The sequence below is a fragment of the Drosophila virilis genome, chromosome 4 (genome assembly GCF_030788295.1).
Source record: "Drosophila virilis strain 15010-1051.87 chromosome 4, Dvir_AGI_RSII-ME, whole genome shotgun sequence".
NCBI lineage: Eukaryota > Metazoa > Arthropoda > Insecta > Diptera > Drosophilidae > Drosophila > Drosophila virilis.
This window is the reverse complement of record NC_091546.1, coordinates 8,772,586-8,790,378: the sequence shown is the minus strand read 5'-3', so window position 1 is coordinate 8,790,378 and position 17,793 is coordinate 8,772,586. Positions and strand designations below refer to the sequence as shown.

General features: G+C 34.1%; 2 protein-coding genes and 1 long non-coding RNA gene across 4 annotated transcripts; 1 reads left to right on the top strand and 2 right to left on the bottom strand.

Moving 5' to 3' along the window:
* Positions 1–531: 531 nt before the first annotated feature.
* Nipped-B (Nipped-B cohesin loading factor) lies at positions 532–10,246 on the bottom strand. 2 transcript variants are annotated; one of them, XM_015173356.3, is made up of 24 exons: positions 10,109–10,246; positions 9,540–9,712; positions 9,307–9,478; positions 9,117–9,235; positions 8,885–9,059; positions 8,025–8,631; positions 7,691–7,952; positions 7,459–7,623; positions 7,194–7,372; positions 6,695–7,135; positions 5,427–6,107; positions 5,130–5,358; positions 4,364–4,676; positions 4,079–4,307; positions 3,822–4,016; positions 3,671–3,763; positions 3,109–3,602; positions 2,910–3,058; positions 2,566–2,853; positions 2,273–2,508; positions 2,058–2,215; positions 1,331–1,994; positions 1,054–1,272; positions 532–991 (listed from the first exon to the last, which is right to left on the bottom strand). In XM_015173356.3, exons 2-24 carry the CDS (start codon positions 9,604–9,606, stop codon positions 827–829), a joined length of 6,300 nt encoding a protein of 2,099 aa, XP_015028842.1. In that variant the 5' UTR covers positions 9,607–9,712; positions 10,109–10,246; the 3' UTR covers positions 532–826. The 2 variants fall into 2 exon arrangements, with proteins under 2 accessions (XP_015028842.1, XP_015028841.1); XM_015173355.3 differs by having other exon boundaries at positions 7,691–8,631.
* Positions 10,247–11,533: 1,287 nt separating this feature from the next.
* Positions 11,534–16,985, top strand: me31B (ATP-dependent RNA helicase me31b). The gene is made up of 6 exons (XM_002052369.4): positions 11,534–11,694; positions 11,769–11,862; positions 13,725–13,824; positions 14,041–14,419; positions 14,845–15,492; positions 16,700–16,985. The coding sequence occupies exons 2-6, from the start codon at positions 11,813–11,815 to the stop codon at positions 16,900–16,902; spliced, it is 1,380 nt and encodes a 459-aa protein (XP_002052405.1). The 5' UTR covers positions 11,534–11,694; positions 11,769–11,812; the 3' UTR covers positions 16,903–16,985.
* Positions 14,197–14,869, bottom strand: LOC116651727 (uncharacterized). The gene is made up of 2 exons (XR_004304755.2): positions 14,754–14,869; positions 14,197–14,701 (listed from the first exon to the last, which is right to left on the bottom strand). It is a non-coding gene; the product is annotated as an uncharacterized lncRNA (long non-coding RNA).
* Positions 16,986–17,793: the final 808 nt, after the last annotated feature.

The following is a 17,793-nucleotide window of genomic DNA, read 5'->3' as shown; positions in this document are numbered from 1 at the left end:
GCAACTATGAAATAAAATAATGTACATGATTCGATTTGGCTGAATTATAACCAATGAATGTTATCCTAGTAATGTGCCAGTTGGATTATTTTGATTAATCTATGTGCTTTCGATTAAAAGAAAACAAGAATATATTTTATTAGATTTCCTTGCGACGATTTTTAAGATCGCTATAGAAGGAAACGACAAAAACAAAACACATTTTTTCATAAAATCTCAGCATTGGAAAATGTGTTGCATATTAATATTCATAACAATGACAAAGATTTGGGAAAATTTGAAAAACATAACCCTATAGCAAAATATTCTTTACATCATGACATTGTTATTATATAGCTTTTTACAGTAGGCATCTTTAATAATGGCTGAAACACGACATTATTTTATTACCATTGATTAATTTCGTAGGATATACCGCTTCGGTGGTATTCCGAATCCTTGAATTTGTATAAACCGTGGCTTAAGCTAAGCCCAAACGATCATTATTAATAGATAGCTTCTATATAATTTATAAATCATTATGATACGATATAAAAATATACACAAACTATATTTTATTGTATTGATTTCTCCAACATAACCGATTAAGATAAATTCAGATACTACAAAAGATACTTAGCTTACTTTAGCCGAACAAATGTTAAAATTAGTGATTACTTGCTATTACACATATCTACTTTAAAAAATAAATTATGCTTACATTCATACATATATTATATGCACTAATTAAGATCGTTATAATTTAAGCCTATACTTCAATAGCATTTTATATAATTTCTGTTCCCTTTTATAAAGTATGGTTTAAACAATGAGACAATGATACATTTCACGCATAGTCATCGCCACTGCGCTCATCATCTTCATCAGACGACATCACTTTGCGCCGCTTTTTTTTACTACGTTGTTGGCTCTGCTTACGGGCAAGTAACTTCGCAGGGGATAGTGCTGATTTCGCAGTACGTGAAGCCGGTGTATTGGTACAAGGCGTTTCCTATATAAAACATTTTGGTTTATATTTGATTTGAGAAACAAAAACATGTGTTATAAGCTTACAGCCGTTAATGTGGTTGATGCTTGAATATTGCTTTGAGTACCCGTTGGCATAGAAACTGAATTTGGTTTGTCATTTAACATTTGACTTGGCCTGGTGGAATTGAAAGAGCTATCTCTTTCATCAATGAGTCCGGAATTATTTAGTTTTGACTTTTCTCGAGATTCATCTGCATCAGAATCTGCATCTTCCGGATCCAGTTTAAGCATCAGTTGTTTAAACTAAAATTTATAGGTTATTTAAAATATATACAATTAATCAAAGTTTAAGGTTACATACGTCCAAGTATTTTATTACAAGATCCAATTTTTCGTCACTCGTGAGTTCTCTGGAAAAACAATCAGATTCTGTGCTACTATAGTTTTGGATATGTTGCTTTTTAATCACATCTATTGTTGTTCTTGGATTAAAGTCTGCGACGCTTCTACGTGTCACTGCTTTTTCATATAGCTTTTGCTCAGAAGGCGAATAACGTGATATTTTGCTATCAGTTAGCCCATACATTTCCTTTAAATGTTCTTTTAGTACAAGAAGAAGCATGCACGCCTGTGCAGAAGTTATACACTTTTTGATTTCAGTCATATTTTCAGGCAAGCGACTGAAAAGAACATGCGGGTCGTCTTCATCGTCATCGTCTTCAAGAATGTCACCTCCCTTATCACTTGGTCTCAGATGCTCTTTAAAAGTGGTTAAAAGATGTGTGCCAGCCATTGAGATAAGCAAATCTATTTGATGTATCAGATATAAGGGCTCATCCTGAACCGCATATGGAAAGTACGCGAGATTGTCGGCAATATATAACATTTGCTGTAATGATGTTTTTTTATCATCAAATTGTTTTGTTACTGTTTGAACCAAAGCTCGTCTTTGTGGTTTTGTTGTTCGGAGTAATGTATACAGAAAGTCATTTAAAGCTGTCGTTACTTGATCTGGGCCACGTTTTCTGTAATCGAGTTTTTTTAAACCTTTAATATCAAAATATATTAACTGAACTTGTGTAACTCACGCATAGCCCCGAATTATTTCATTTTTCGCCATGTTGTTTACTTGCAAGATTTCCTGCAGCTTGAAACAAAGTTGAAGGCCGAATTGAACTTTCATATTCACAAAGCCCGAATATGTTTTATCAATGTCTTTAAGCAAGGCATCTGCTCTATGCGCTGACTAAAATTGCAACGTGTTAAATTGATGTATTTTAATTGCATTTTTTTTTGTACTAACCTCAACCTTTAAATCGGTGCTCAAACATATCAAGTATGGTACCATTCTTACGGGATGCACCAATCCTTGGCGCAACACAATTTGTACGACCTTTACTGCCCATAGACGAACTGCGTCGTCACGATTTAGAAAGCAATCAAGTATTTCTTCCAAATAGAGCTGAATGATACGACTTGCCATACCAGACGACACATCATTCATTTCCTTTAAGTCTTCGTGCTTTGATTGCTTTTCCCCTAAGTAGATATATTAAAGAATACGGTAAATATCTCATTTATGATAATTATACTTACATTCTTTCTCTTTGTTATGCATAAACATTTCCGATTCAGTCAAATAAATCCAAATATTACGCATACATATTATTTTTGTTCCGGCATCATTTGAGGATGAGCTAAGTAGATCACAGTAAAATTGCTTAAGCTCTGATCGAGTCAGATAGTCATCGTTCATAACACAGAAGGAGCCAAGTGATATAAGTGCTTGTTTACGAATTTCGTGATTTGAACAACCACAAAAGAACATCAAACACTCAAATACGTTATCGCATATTGAAGCAGGAAGTCCATTAGATGATTCACCTAGGAGTATAATCATTTTAGGTTCGGAACACCTTTACGGGATAATAAAAACTTACCTAAGGCGATGGGGGATTTAAAGTCGAAATATCGCATTAGAATACCAATTGTAAATAGACTTCTCCGAAAGCTAGGTGTGTAAATATTATCTATATTAAACCCGTTTTGTTCAACTTGGTTTCTAGACAGCTCCAGAACGCGGTAAAACCTATAAGTATAGTTTTTAAAGAGGTTTCTATGGAAGTGATTGTTACGTACTTTTGGAAACAGTCGCGGATTAATTTATAGTTCTTCGTTATCTTATTTACAAGCGCTCCCAAACAAGAAACACAGCTGGTAACTTCAGCTTGATTTCGTGAAACAACCAGCAGCATCAGATGCTCTTCTAAAGATGCCAAAAACGATTCACTAGCATTATTAACGAGAGGCACAACCTTTTCCAGAATATCAGCTACAGCACAAATAAATTTAGCTGCAGACGCTGAATGACATTTGATGTTCAGATATGGCTCTATTGTCATCGCGTGTCGAATCAAAAGTTGAGGCCGTACTTTAGCAAGCAGATGAAGTGTAGTTATGCAGCCCAGCATACTCGCATTGTCGGTATCCTCCAATTCAATTAGCCGATCCACAAGACCATCGGCCAATTGCTGGCAAGCCAAGACAATCTCTTGTGGTGGTTCCGTATTTTTCTTAACAATTTCTTGCGTGCTTCCATCAAGCTTTACCATATTCTCTTTTGGTTTGAAAATCTATGTAAAAAATAATAAATTCAATTAAAATTACAAAAAAAAAAACTTTTCAATCATTTGTTACGTACGCTCATTAAAAGACCTTCCAACCATGTTGTGCCCGTGTCATGGGCCGAGTTCACAACATCAATGATTTGATTGATTTTTCGCTGTATACCGTGCTAAATAAAAAAAAAAGTATTCGGTATTAAACAGTTGAAAAAATGATTATGAACAGACCTTGTCATTTTTTACACATGGTGTGAACCACATTTTCATAAATACTTCTGTAACTAGCTTTTGAATGCCCTCTTCATCATTTACGCGACGTATCATTTTTACACAAATTTCAGGTATCTTTTCGAAATCAGGATATTCAATACATATGTCGCGTAAAATTTTTATTACGCGTTTTCTTACGGAAACACCAGTGTCCTGCAAAATAAACATTTTAATATAGAATTGATCTTATTTCTAAATATGCCAAGTTAGTTTACCAATATTCGAGTCGATAGCATATCATAGTATTGATCTATTAATTCTTGATTGCTAAGAACAAATTTTCCAACTAAATCAACTGCAGCTTCCCGAACCGATATTGCTGTATCTAAAAATTTCTGGTTAACACCCATTTGCATATCCTTTCGTTTCAGGACCAGGGGATCTACTTCAACTATATTTGCCAGACATTTCATTGCTCGTGTCCGCACAGCGATAGATGGTTCACTGTACAAAAGATACATTGTTAGATATTGCGAATTGAATAAAAGGAGTGTACTTACTTTACGACTAAAATAATTTTTTTAAGACATCCATCGAACGATTGACTAAATGGCCGTTTGGTAGCTAAATATTGAGCTATCAACTGTGCATTATTATAATCTATATAAGTCTTAATGTGTTGATGACTTTGCTCGCCCATTGAACATGGTTTTATTTTGTTGATCAAGTATTGTTTGCGTTCTTCCAAAACGTTAAAAATTTCAAGATTTAGCTCATAGTCAACAACGTCGACGGAGCGATTTCCATTTTTATTAGAGTCCTCGGGATCATTTTCATCACAGGACCCCGAATCTGATTCGTCTGAATAATCAGCTAAAATGGAAATATGTTAAGATTTTTAAAATTTAATATTATTTATTTTCGCATAATATTTTAAGCCGATAAATTATAAATTTCCCCAAAAACTAACTCAACAGTCTTCCAATCTATTATTTTTGTCATTTTGGGCGACAAAGTATATGTATATATTCCTGATTAGTATTAACAGAAGGAGCTTCAAAAACTCTCAGCTTTAAAGATATAGTCCTTTCCTTAGATCCATTTCTCTATATCATATAGCTGTCATAGTAACGATTGGTCGATACTTAAGTTCTGCATGAAAGACTGTTGCGTTTATTTAGATATTTGGCGCTTTAGAAATAAACCTAATTTAATCAACATCGGACCACTGTATTATATATATACTATGAGAATGATCGGACAAAATTCTTCTTTTATGTAAACACCTTTTTGATTATGACAAGAAATTGGTATTATTTAACTTACCAGTTCGTTGCTTTAAATGAGATTTTGGCTTTTTTGACGCAAAACCTTTTTCGCCTTCCTTTATTCGACGTCGTTGATAGATAACATCCCTGTACCACTGAGCCAGATAAAAATGTCGGGCGTAGTCCCATATTAAGTTTTCCTCTTGTGCATTTACAGCGAGAAAATCGAGAAGAATTTTTTGAAGAAACTCCGTTCTTTGCTCTTCTGGATGAAGCTCGATTTTTGTCTAAAATTTGTTATATTTTTTATTAAATATATATATATATATATGAAAATATTATTTTGAATACATACATTTGTTATTGGCAGGTCACCCTCCTTTTCTTGTTCTGCTTTTATTGATTTTATCATAGAATCAATTATATTTACTTTGCAACGGGACTCTACGGTGTCCTTCCGCAAACGAGCCGCTACAATTCCAAGATAATCCAAGGATACAAGGCGAATACTCTGTTCTATACCCTTATCAGACACGTAACGAACTAACATTGTGCCCAACAATGAAAGCAACAGTTCTGAGGCTGGCCATTCGGGCCTGTTGACAGTAGCCAACAGATCATGAATGAAATTTTCGAAGAGCGGACGAAAGTCAGTTTCGTTCGTGCGCGACTTGCATTTATTCAAAAAAGTCGTTAAAAAGTTACCGCCAATACTAACAGCGACATCGTACTTTTTCAACACAAGGATATCCTGATTAGGCTTTACTATTTGTGAAGCACCGCTTGGTAGATCATCATCAAAAATATGAGTAAATTTGGCATTACCTCTACCGGTATCACAAAGAGAATCCGTCAAAATTGTAGCGCATTGAATTAATTGGAGCACTAGTGCAGTAACCATTTGAATATTTCCCCCATTGTTTGTAAGCTTATATGGCCGAAGATTCTTTTTTGACGAAGGTAAGCGATCAATAGAAGATAATATGTCACCCAAAATACTGTTACGTATTTTATCATATCTTTCCTTTCGAAATATCTAAAATATAAATGTTAAAATATATTAATATGCATAGTTATAAATTAATCGAAAAATGCCCAACTTCTAAAGGACTGACTTTAGGCTTGTAACTTTTGGTTACCCAATTATTTGAGTTCCCAAGATTACAGCTGCGTCAGATACATTCTTCAATCCTTCATTTCCTAATTATGCTAAATGGATATTTTTCTCTAACATAAATCTAGGTCTAACATAAATTTGGAATAAGCTTATGGACAAACTAATTGTTTACACCCTGAACCGATTAAAATGCTCAAAAACAAGTGTTAGCGGTAATAAAAAGATCCGAACATATTACAAATATATTATTATTAATGTTATTTTTGTAATAATAGGTCGGACAATAAACCTTTAGTAGAGTTAGTAGTGGAACTCTTCAGGAGAAACCGTCTCCAAAGATGTAACAGACAGGATCAAGCTCATCTCACTATCTAAGCTATTTTTATTTTTGAACAGCCTGTTTGTTAGTCTGAACGAATGTGTCAAACTGATGTTTGCTTCTACGGCCTTCGCAGATCGGGAAAATTTTTAATTCAAAAGTAATTTTAGTTTAATAGTGTACTTACAGTGGTAACTAGCTCCAGGCAAACAAATTGCAGTGTTTCAATATTGTCTACAAAGAATGGCTCTATAGCGAGCGTCGACAAGGGTAGCACTATGGTATCGACAAATATGCATTTATCGAAGAGAGCCACAAATACCTTTAGAAGCTCAACGACTTTAGAGTAGAAAAGCTGAAGGCTCCGGTGGTGACTTTGATGAGACTTAGTTTTTTTACGTTGACTAGATTTTTTAACACTTTTTACAGTATACACGGGATCGTGCAACGGAAATATAGTTTCACGCAATTGAAACTGAGCAAATTTAATAATGTGTGAAATATTATCCTCTTGCAAAAACTTTAAGTCGCTCACTGTTGAATATATGTTACATATAAGCAAGCACGCATCCATTGCGTTTAATATTTTTTCAATGACTTCATCATCAACTATCTCATCTTCGTCTTCCTACAAGAGATGATCATGTGTTTTAAACTGCCCTAAATTTAGGCTCAAAGCAACATACCGGTCCAGCAGAATAGTTTCTTGCCAAATAAACGTTGCGCATGGCGTAGTTAATAAGAAGTGTTAATTTGTTTTTCGGTATCGAATCCAGTGCTTGTTTGGCCTTTAACTTGGCAACGTCATCACTCATTGTATTAAGAAGTTTTGACGAAATGCACTCTATATTATCATCAACATCCTCTGTAAATACAAATAAAATAAAATAAATCAATTCCTTTTCCATAGAAATATACGTATATTTACAATGCAATTAATTTGACTTGTACCTGAATCGAAGTTTGGGGATTCCGTATCGTCCAGCATTTCAATTATTTGATCCATATTCCTCATAAACTGTTGGTATGTTTGCGATCGGATGACTTCTTCCTTAGTGCTTTTTGGAGTTGACAGCGCCATAATACGTTCAACCCGACGCAGTTTGGGTTTTGAGACTAAAATATGACATACAAATAAAAATATATAAATACAAACAAGAAGTCGGATTTTAATGGAACTTACATATTTGTTCTGGGGGAATATCGCCCAGTGAAATGGCCAATTTTCGTTTTGTACCAGTACGTTTTTCATCTGCTTTAATAACAGTAAATATATCTAATGATGCAGATGATTGTGCAGCATTCGGGTTTGTGGGATCAATTTTAGGAACACCAGACACTCCAACTGAACTGAACTCAGCTGCTAACGACAGGTATTCACTGTCATTGTCTTTGTTAGTAGTAGATTCCTGTAGTAACCCCATATCTCTAGCCAATTCTGGTGACTTTTGTACAAACTTTTTAATACTCTGTTGCATGAGTCGAGCATCTTCAACGCTAAGGCGATTTATACATACCCGAACCTGGGATTTGCCGCTTGAGGATGTTGATGTAGAAGTTGCAGTTGATGTAAGATTCGTATATTGATTAAAATCGTGTAAAAATGTGCTATTATTGTGACCAATCGCTAGTGAGGTTGAAGCGGTGAGAGGCGATTGTGGTTTAGAGTATTGTTGCTGTGATTTTAAAACTTCTTGCTGCTGTGATAGGCTTCCATCGGCTACCTGTTGCCTTTGCAGATTCAACACATTTTGAAAATTTCCTTGTATCGTCGATGTAGTTGTTGTCGGAGCTTGAAATGCGTTCTGATGTAATGTATCTGTTAACTCTGAAAGCTTACTTAATTGCTGTTGGCTAATTGATAATTTCGTGCTCTTGTTGTTTGCCATATTAATGTGGTCTTTAGGCTGTGATTGATAACACGTCTCGGGCTGGTGTCCGTGCTGATTCAATACTTGAATTAGTGACGACTGCTGCTCCTCCGGTATTGCTGTATCTGCTGAAGAAGTTTTCATGCCCTGCACGTATTGTTGTTGTCTTTGAATAAAAACTTCCATGGATTCGTCCTGAAGCCTACATGTTCTATTATCACGCTGATCAGATAATTGACGGGTAACATCGATGCTGAAAGAGAATGAGGTGAGTAAAATTTGAGTGGAATTTACAAAACTATGCAAATATTAAACTAACATATTTCGATTTCATATTTAAAGTATAAGGTAACAAGATGAATTGCATCCGATTGATTATATCAATAAATGACAATATATTTATCAGATATTTTGATCGAATTGTTTTAAAAATTAAGAGCTTTTTAGAGTCGGTTGCTTCTGGCAATTTCATCGACTTCTTATCTATTCTAGCTTTCAATTCCTACCTGATTGATTGCGCTAAACTTTCTTTTGCAGGCGGATGCACACGATGCTCAGCATTTAAATTGTACGATTCTTCACACATATCATTAACATTAACGCCCATGTGCTGGGATTGTGTGGGCCGCTCTTTCTGCAAATGCTCCGTAAGCTGTTGCTGGTACGTGCAATCATTTAACGCTATAAAAAAAAAGAGTTTATTGCTTTGCAAATCATTTCACTTGCACATCAATTTACCGATTCTCCGGGGAGTGTTAAAAACAGTTGGGCGATAGTTATAAATACCCTGAAGCAGTTCAGGATATGTGCTAATATTGGCGCCATGCTGCTGTAGGGTATATTGCGGCTTAAGTTCTCTAAAAGAGAAGTGCAATACAATATAAATAATGCACATATTAGCGATCAAATTATCCATAGCTAAACTTACATATTGTCAGAGTTCGTCTGCTCGATGGCATTCACCAACTGTCTTACTAGATTTTCATCGCGCACAGACAATAAATTATTTGATTCGTTGGCCACCAACGAATGAAACAGAAGCGATTTATTAAAAGATGCGGCACTCTGAAGGCAATCTGAGACAGGTAACTCGCTGAGCACTAAATGGGAAATCGGTTAATATTGATAGACAATTAATGCAGCAATCGCACAAGTACTTACAATCAGATGTGCTGGTTAGGCCAGCTAATGTTGTGATGGGTACACTTGGGATGTCCCGGTCCCCCATTATTATGTGAAAGACAATAATTGTTCTTCAAATTACTAGCATATATAATACATATGACAATATGTAGCTGTAATTTGAGGGTAGATTATATACTTTTCGTCTGAAACTAGGAGTTGTAAAAAGTTAAATTATGCGGTTTTCATAATAAATAAATCTCTTAACAAATACTTAAAAAGAAAGCGGTTATAGACACAGCTTGACTTCTAAATTGTATAGATGTGAACGTACAAACACGATTAATTTCATGTGTATGGGTATATATGAGGTACATAGCTACATATGTATGTATATACATTTAAATACACTTTACATTCATAAGGGAGCCATTAACTATTGTGTCTGGCTGCAACTAAAGTCCATAATAACAATTAAACTTTTTTTATACACAATATATTAATAATATCAAGCAAATTGTAATTCGCTTTAATTTTAGTGTTTGCAGAACTTTTTGCATTATATGTGTGGGATTTATGTATGTCTAGTAAACATTCAATTATTATACCATTTTCACACAATCTCTAGCTGGGCTTGCTCGTTTATATTGAATATAATTTGTGTTTTATTTATGAATTTCCTTCAACTAGCGAGTGTTGAGCCAATATGGCTGACACACATGCTTAAATGGTAAATGCTATGCATATTTAGAGTTTTGTATAAAGAAGCTTTCATTTAAGGGAATAAGTCACTCAAATGAGCTGAAACACAAAATTGTGCAAGATAGCGCCACTAATGTTTTTCGATTACCATCACTAATCAGTTATTATATATTGTACATTGACTTGAGTTGTAAATTGACGTGAAAATTAAAATATAGCAATATACTACAAATTATTACGGATGATACTTAAAATTAAATTTATATTAAATAATACCCCTACATGATAAAGCTTCATTTTTGTAATTGACGAAAAGAAAAATCTCCGAATTGTTCGAGTTGAATATACAATTTACTACAGGTAGATCAGAAAGCAAACCAACAAAAATATTTGCAATAGTTTTCCTGACCCGCAAAAATAATTATCGGATGTCTACAAATCCGCGATAAATTGGCCTTCGAATTTTGCATCTATTCTGATTTCAATACGCATCTTATGCTGGCAAGAAGGTTTGACATGATAAATGTCAGTGCTCAGAAATGATATGCTGTCATATATAACCAAAATTTATAAAGACTTTATTTTTGTTGCAAAAAAATTAAACGTCCGTCAAAAAATTAATTCTTCCTGTGTCTTAATTTTTAAACGATAATTTTTAAACGATAATTTTCATTGCTCAGCGTTTGGCCTCCTGATCAATTGTGCATCATGGTTAAGGTCTTTCTTCATGGTTTGGCCTTTAAATCAATATAATGTATATATCTGGCAACTTGAACTTCTTGAATTTGTAAATTAAAATAATGCTTCTTTTATGTGAGCCTTAGGCAACGAAAGCCTAATCCGATTAAATTTTTAAATTCAGCTGATATTGTGGAGCATCAAAATTAATATTGTACTCTAGGAAACTATTTCTTTGAAAAATTCAGGGTGTTTTGTTCATTGTATTGAATCCAAAATAGCCAACAAACAAATCAATGTGTATATAATCTAAAAAAAGAATGAGTTTAATTAAATGTATATGTTAATTTCCAATTTGTGTACCGATTCCATTGTTTCAAAGTCTATCTGTTTCATTTTGTATGGAACATTTTGTGATAGGAACAACCTACATAAATTTTGAAGAAAAAAAACAACGCATTATCTTTTATTCTCTGCTAAAAGTAATTTAAATATAAAAAAAAACTTAACCTGATAGAGAAAAACCTCGTTGATAATAAACTAAATAGTGAACTTAACTAATCGAACGTGTGAAGTTTTCACATCACTTACAAATATTCACATGTTTTTTTTACCGAATGATTGTTTTCTTGTAATTGGTATTATTGATAAGAAGTTGTAAGGCTGTAAAGGTTTCTACTGCTCATTAGGTTGTATTTGTGATATCTAAGCTGTATATTCAATCTCAATTTGGTATATTCACCGTTAGACTTGGAATAAGTTAAAGCCATAAAAAGAATAATTGCGGAGCTATATTTACTATTTAAAACAACAGGTAAGACCATGACACATACCAGCTTTATAATTCAGATGTGGAAAAAATATATGCATCATTGCTTTAATTTTTAGATCGTCACACAAATACTTCGAATAAAATTAACTAAACTGCAAGGATGATGACAGAGAAAATTGTTCAGGGTCACCCCAGTTTGGTTAACAAAGGGTTTGTACAATTTACATACATATTTCTTAATTTAGATTTTATATTAAAAGAACACGCACCAAATGCACTCATTTCAATATAACTGAGATCATGCCTTTAATGCACATACAAATTGAGTTATGCATTGCATGTGTACATATTTAAGTGCGTATTAATATTACGCCTAGATGTATTTATATAGATTTTCTAAATTTAATGAAAGAAACGTATACAAAATACAAGGGGCAACAGTAAAAAGTAAATTACTGTGTTTGGTGAAGATATCTTGACAGCAGTTTTCTATGCACAGGCATTCTTTTTTTTTTGCCTATAGTAGCAGTATTTGCTTGAAAAACCAATATACGATACCTAATTAAATGTATTTGAACATGTTAATCGCAGAGAATGAAAGACTCATAAACGAACATCTATTTGCTGAAATGTAAATGTTAAGTCGATTTGGCCATGTCGGTATGCACGAGCGAGTAGATCTCGGAAACCATAACAGCTAGAGATTTAGACGTAAGTCATGCTACTTTCGCGTTATACGAGTATGTTTCCGCCCATGTTCCGACGATGTTAAAAAACGCATTGTTAGATGCTTTGTCTTAGGCTCAGGTATTTACACGCATTTGGATGCCCTTTTAAAACCCTCGAAGTTTAATAAAGAACGGACAAAAAATACCCAAGTCTAGAAATCTTTATAAAGGCGTTCCCCCATAGTCCTGGGGAACATGCAGCGCGGCCGCAGCGTAAACTACCCATGTTATGGCTTCGCGGGCTGCGGCGAATCTCCCGGGAGGCACTTCCGAGTAAAGTTATCTTGTTTTGTCTGTTACTCAGCTTGCCCGGCGTGCCTGTTAGAAGAGGGTTCGCTTTTAAAAATGTGGAATGTAAGGCAAGAGAGATCAGGAGAGTGTAAAAGCTATTTGTAGTTGGTCGAAAACAAGATATTAAAATAATATTACATATTTTAATTTGAATACATCTCTCTATATTAAACTGATGAACGTACAATTTTCACCATGTTATTTTATATGATAGATTCGCACGATTTTGGAAATTTTTTTTTGGAGAGATTTGATGCTCAAAAGTTCCGGGTTCAAATTAATTTCCTTCGCTTTCCTCTTTTCACAATATTGCATATTATTTTCAATTCATCCCTGAAGAACTGAATGAATAAGTGTTTCAGTGATTTTGAAAATTCTACCCACAATTGTGGTATTCAAGATTTTTGATAAATTGCAGGTAAATAGATGAAAATTGGCCAACATTTTTGTTAACAATCGGATGGAAAATGCTTTTGGATGAAATAGCACGAACAAAAGATTAGTTTTCGGATTTTTCTAATTTTTATACCCTGAACCCGTGCAAAATAGATAAATGTATTTCTGCAAATGTATGTAACAGACAGAAGAAAGCATCTCCAACCCCGTAAAGTATATATATTCTTGATCAGCATCAATAGCAAAGTCGATCCAGTCATATCCATCTATCTGTCAGTATGTCCGCCCGTCCATCTGTCTGTCCTTATTTATGAACGCAAAGATTTCAAAACTTATGAGCTAGTCCTAATAAACCTGTTTGACCACCAATTTAAGCCACAAATAGATTGCGTACAGGCTCTCAGCAATCTAATGAAAAGTAAAACATACTCTGACTCTGAAAGTAGAATATCGATTGCTGGGAAACAAGGCACGTTACGCGGGCATTAGGAGAGGACCTACGTTTAAAATGCTCTAAATTTAGATGGCTGATGGAGGTCGTTTACACTGGCGCAATTAAGGCAACCTCTGCACATATACTCTGCATATATACCATATAATATTTGTAAAACTACTAAAACACTCATTGATAAATAATCTACTTGCATATTGTTTTAGGATTTTAAGTGATCATCAAATTGCCACTAATTTAAGTGACGACATGGGTTGGAAATCTAAACTGAAGCTTCCCCCAAAGGACAACCGATTCAAAACAACAGTAAGTTTATTTTTAGGTTTAAATAAAATATATTTATAGATAATACGGGTCTATTTAAATTTGCCACTTGCAATAAATTTAAATAGCAGATGGCAATAGATAGTCATATATATAAGATTATACATATTTAAGAAATATTTAAAAATATGTATATTAGTAGATTTTGTTTTTACAATATATTTATATTATATAGAATAATGCGTACGATCTTTTCAGGATGTGACTGATACACGTGGCAACGAATTTGAAGAATTTTGTCTTAAGCGGGAACTTCTCATGGGTATTTTCGAAAAAGGTTGGGAGCGACCATCACCGATTCAAGAAGCTGCTATACCTATTGCCTTAAGCGGAAAAGATGTTTTAGCTCGAGCAAAAAACGGCACTGGAAAAACGGGAGCATATTGCATTCCTGTCCTGGAGCAAATTGACCCCACTAAAGACTATATTCAAGCATTAGTAATGGTCCCTACACGAGAACTGGCTTTGCAGACTTCACAAATATGCATTGAACTTGCTAAGCATCTGGATATTCGAGTAATGGTAACAACAGGAGGAACCATTTTAAAGGATGACATTCTTCGTATATATCAAAAAGGTATTGAGTTTATTTCAATTTATAACAAAGATTATCTCTTAAAGATGGAAATAAAATCGTTTATTAATTTTATGCAAGTTACAATCAAAATTAAAGGCATTGCTAACATTTTATTCAAAGTCCATAATTTTTTGAGAATCAATAGTGGCATTAACCTATTTTGATTTAAATTTCCTTAAAAGTTTTCTATCAACTTCAAGATTGATCATTTCCGTTCGCTGTCCATAAAACCTTGAAACATGCTGCGCGATCTATTCGATTGATCTTTTGAGGCGCTTGATCCTATTGAGGGAATTATTATTATTTTTTTTTTTTGTTTATTTATTTTTATTACAGCTAAAGCACACGAGCTCGTATTATTATTTAAATACATTTGTTAAGATTCAACTTTTCAAGATAATTTAAATTTATTTATTTTATTTCAGTACAATTAATAATTGCAACTCCCGGTCGAATTTTGGATTTAATGGATAAAAAAGTGGCAGATATGTCCCATTGTAAAATATTAGTCTTGGATGAAGCTGATAAGCTGCTTTCATTAGATTTTCAAGGCATGCTGGATCATGTTATATTAAAATTACCCAAGGATCCACAGATATTGCTGTTTTCCGCTACATTTCCATTAACCGTAAAAAACTTTATGGAAAAACATTTGCGTGAACCCTATGAGATAAACCTTATGGAAGAGTTAACATTGAAAGGTGTCACCCAATACTATGCATTTGTACAAGAACGGCAGAAAGTTCACTGCTTAAACACTTTATTTTCAAAACTGCAAATAAATCAATCAATAATATTTTGCAACTCTACGCAACGTGTTGAACTCTTAGCAAAAAAAATAACTGAACTCGGCTATTGCTGTTACTACATTCATGCTAAAATGGCCCAAGCACATAGAAACAGAGTCTTTCACGATTTCCGACAAGGTCTGTGCCGTAATTTGGTTTGCTCTGATTTGTTTACCCGTGGTATAGATGTACAAGCTGTGAATGTCGTAATCAATTTCGATTTTCCACGAATGGCGGAAACATATTTACATCGAATCGGCCGATCTGGTCGGTTTGGTCATTTAGGTAAGTAATTACAATTCTTAAAATATAAAAACATTCCTTTTTAAATATAAGATTATTTTTTTTATATATTTTATTTTAATTATTATGATTTTGTCAAAAAAAAAGTCTACCGCATAGTAGAAGGCATCTCCGGCCACATAAAGTACTTATATGTATTTTAGATTTTAGCCACAACCGTCGCGTCGATATGGCTATGTCCGTCTGTCTGTTTACGTGAACTAGCTGCCCAATTTAATGGTCCGACTAATATTTCTTTTCCTCAATACATTAATCAAAGCTTCGAGCTTTAATATTCTCACATTTTCCGCAGTATCGCAAGAGTAATTCGACAAGCAGAAGATATCCCTACATTATAGTATTTTTTTTATGTTTGAAAAGTGTCGTGTGGGGAACGCAGGGCAATTTCTTCTAAAATTTATGAAAAATTTACTTCTGGCCGGTAATTGACTGAACTGCGACTAACACAAGCCCTTAAGCGGACATTTTTACAGAAGCTTCTTTTTGACCTACAAAGCTTGTATTAGAAAGCGCATTACATATGTGACTTTGTAGCTTGGGTGTCCGAACGTCGGATCAGTCGCCTGTTTAACTCGAGCAGCAATTGTCAATTTTAATATATTTTTTTTTTTTTTTAATTTGTTATTATTTGTGAAGAAAAGTGATTGCAAAGCATGCGTTATCTGTTGTGCACGTAGGTAGGAATAAGGGTCGATAATTCCTGGTAGGATTGGACGGAACAGAGAATTGAAGACGCCAAAACAGAAAATAAGAAACTTTGTCGCCAACAATCAACTTATATAGGAAGACAACACCGAGGATTTTCCTACGGTTGGTTAACGACGGAAGATCAAGAAGAAGAAGCCTGTTGGAGTAGAAGTAGAAATTGCTTCTGAAATGACCTAATACGATCCAGGCTATTGGCAAACTGCGGAGACCAGATGCAATAGCACTATTCAAGGATAGGGAGAACAAGAAAGATGTAGAGAAGATTGGGTAAAAAAGGATCGTTAAACTCCGTAGACCAACCTTTAGTGAATCCAAGTACACCTTTGGTATAACATACTATGTGGTCACATACAGTAAATGGCCATCCATATTGTAAATGTAAGAATTTGCAGACAAACTTCCTCACATCTTTTAAATTTAAGTTGCATTAATATAAATAATATGTACTTATGGGCTCACCACTTAATACTTTTTCTTTTAGGTATCGCCATTAATTTAATTACTTACGAGGATCGATTTGACCTGCATCGTATTGAAAAGGAATTAGGAACGGAAATAAAACCCATACCAAAAGTAATTGACCCAGCACTGTACGTGGCAAATGTCAGTGGATCTTCAGGAGAAACTTGCAACAATAGTGATCTTAATAATTCTACAAATGAAGAAGGCAATGTTAGTAAATAGATAAAAAAGATTAATTTAAAAAATAAAAAGATTTGAAATGTCTAAAACATGGAAACAATAAATGAAAACTAATATTGCAGTAATTGCTTCTTTATACATTTATGGTAAGTATCGTGGATTCTTTCCACCATCAATTTTCCAAGAGTAAAAATAACCCTAAAATTAATTTTTTCTGATTGTCTGATTTTAAAAGCACATTAAATTAATGGATGACCGATTAAAATATTCATTAAATTATAGCAGAACCGACCAGTTTATTCATATATATTCTTGATCAGCATCAACAGCCGAGGCGATCTAGCCATCTCCGCCAGTCTGTCCGTCCGTCCGTATGTCCGTATGTATGAACGCAAGGATATCGGAATTTATAGGAGCTAAGAAATTTGGACTTTGGGTCCTCCTATTGCCCGCGCAAAACGAGTTTCTTTCCGATAAGCGATAATTTACTTTGTTTCTTATATTTCTTGCTTTTGATATTATCGGCAGCGTCGATATATTTTGTTGTTGTGTGGGGCATCGGCCCATTATATAGAGCGCAAAGAAGAATACATTGATTATCGGGATCGAAATAAATAAAATATTCCAATTCCCGTTGTCGAAGATTTTTGGAATATTTAGAAAGCAAAAAATCGTTCCCTGTAATTCATATTAGGCAAGGATTGGATCAATTTGGCAACAAAATCTGAAAACTTTATTCTTGGTCAAAATTTATATTAAAATGGCTCCCCCAAATTGGGCAAAAATTTCCTACTCCCATAACTTGGCATAGTAGGCTCCTAAAGTGCCTCTGATTTGGATAACAGCGGAGAAACAGCACAGAGAGCAATGGAACAATGGAATTGGTCAATTCTTATTCTGTATTAAAAACGGAAGGATAAACAATTAAAAACG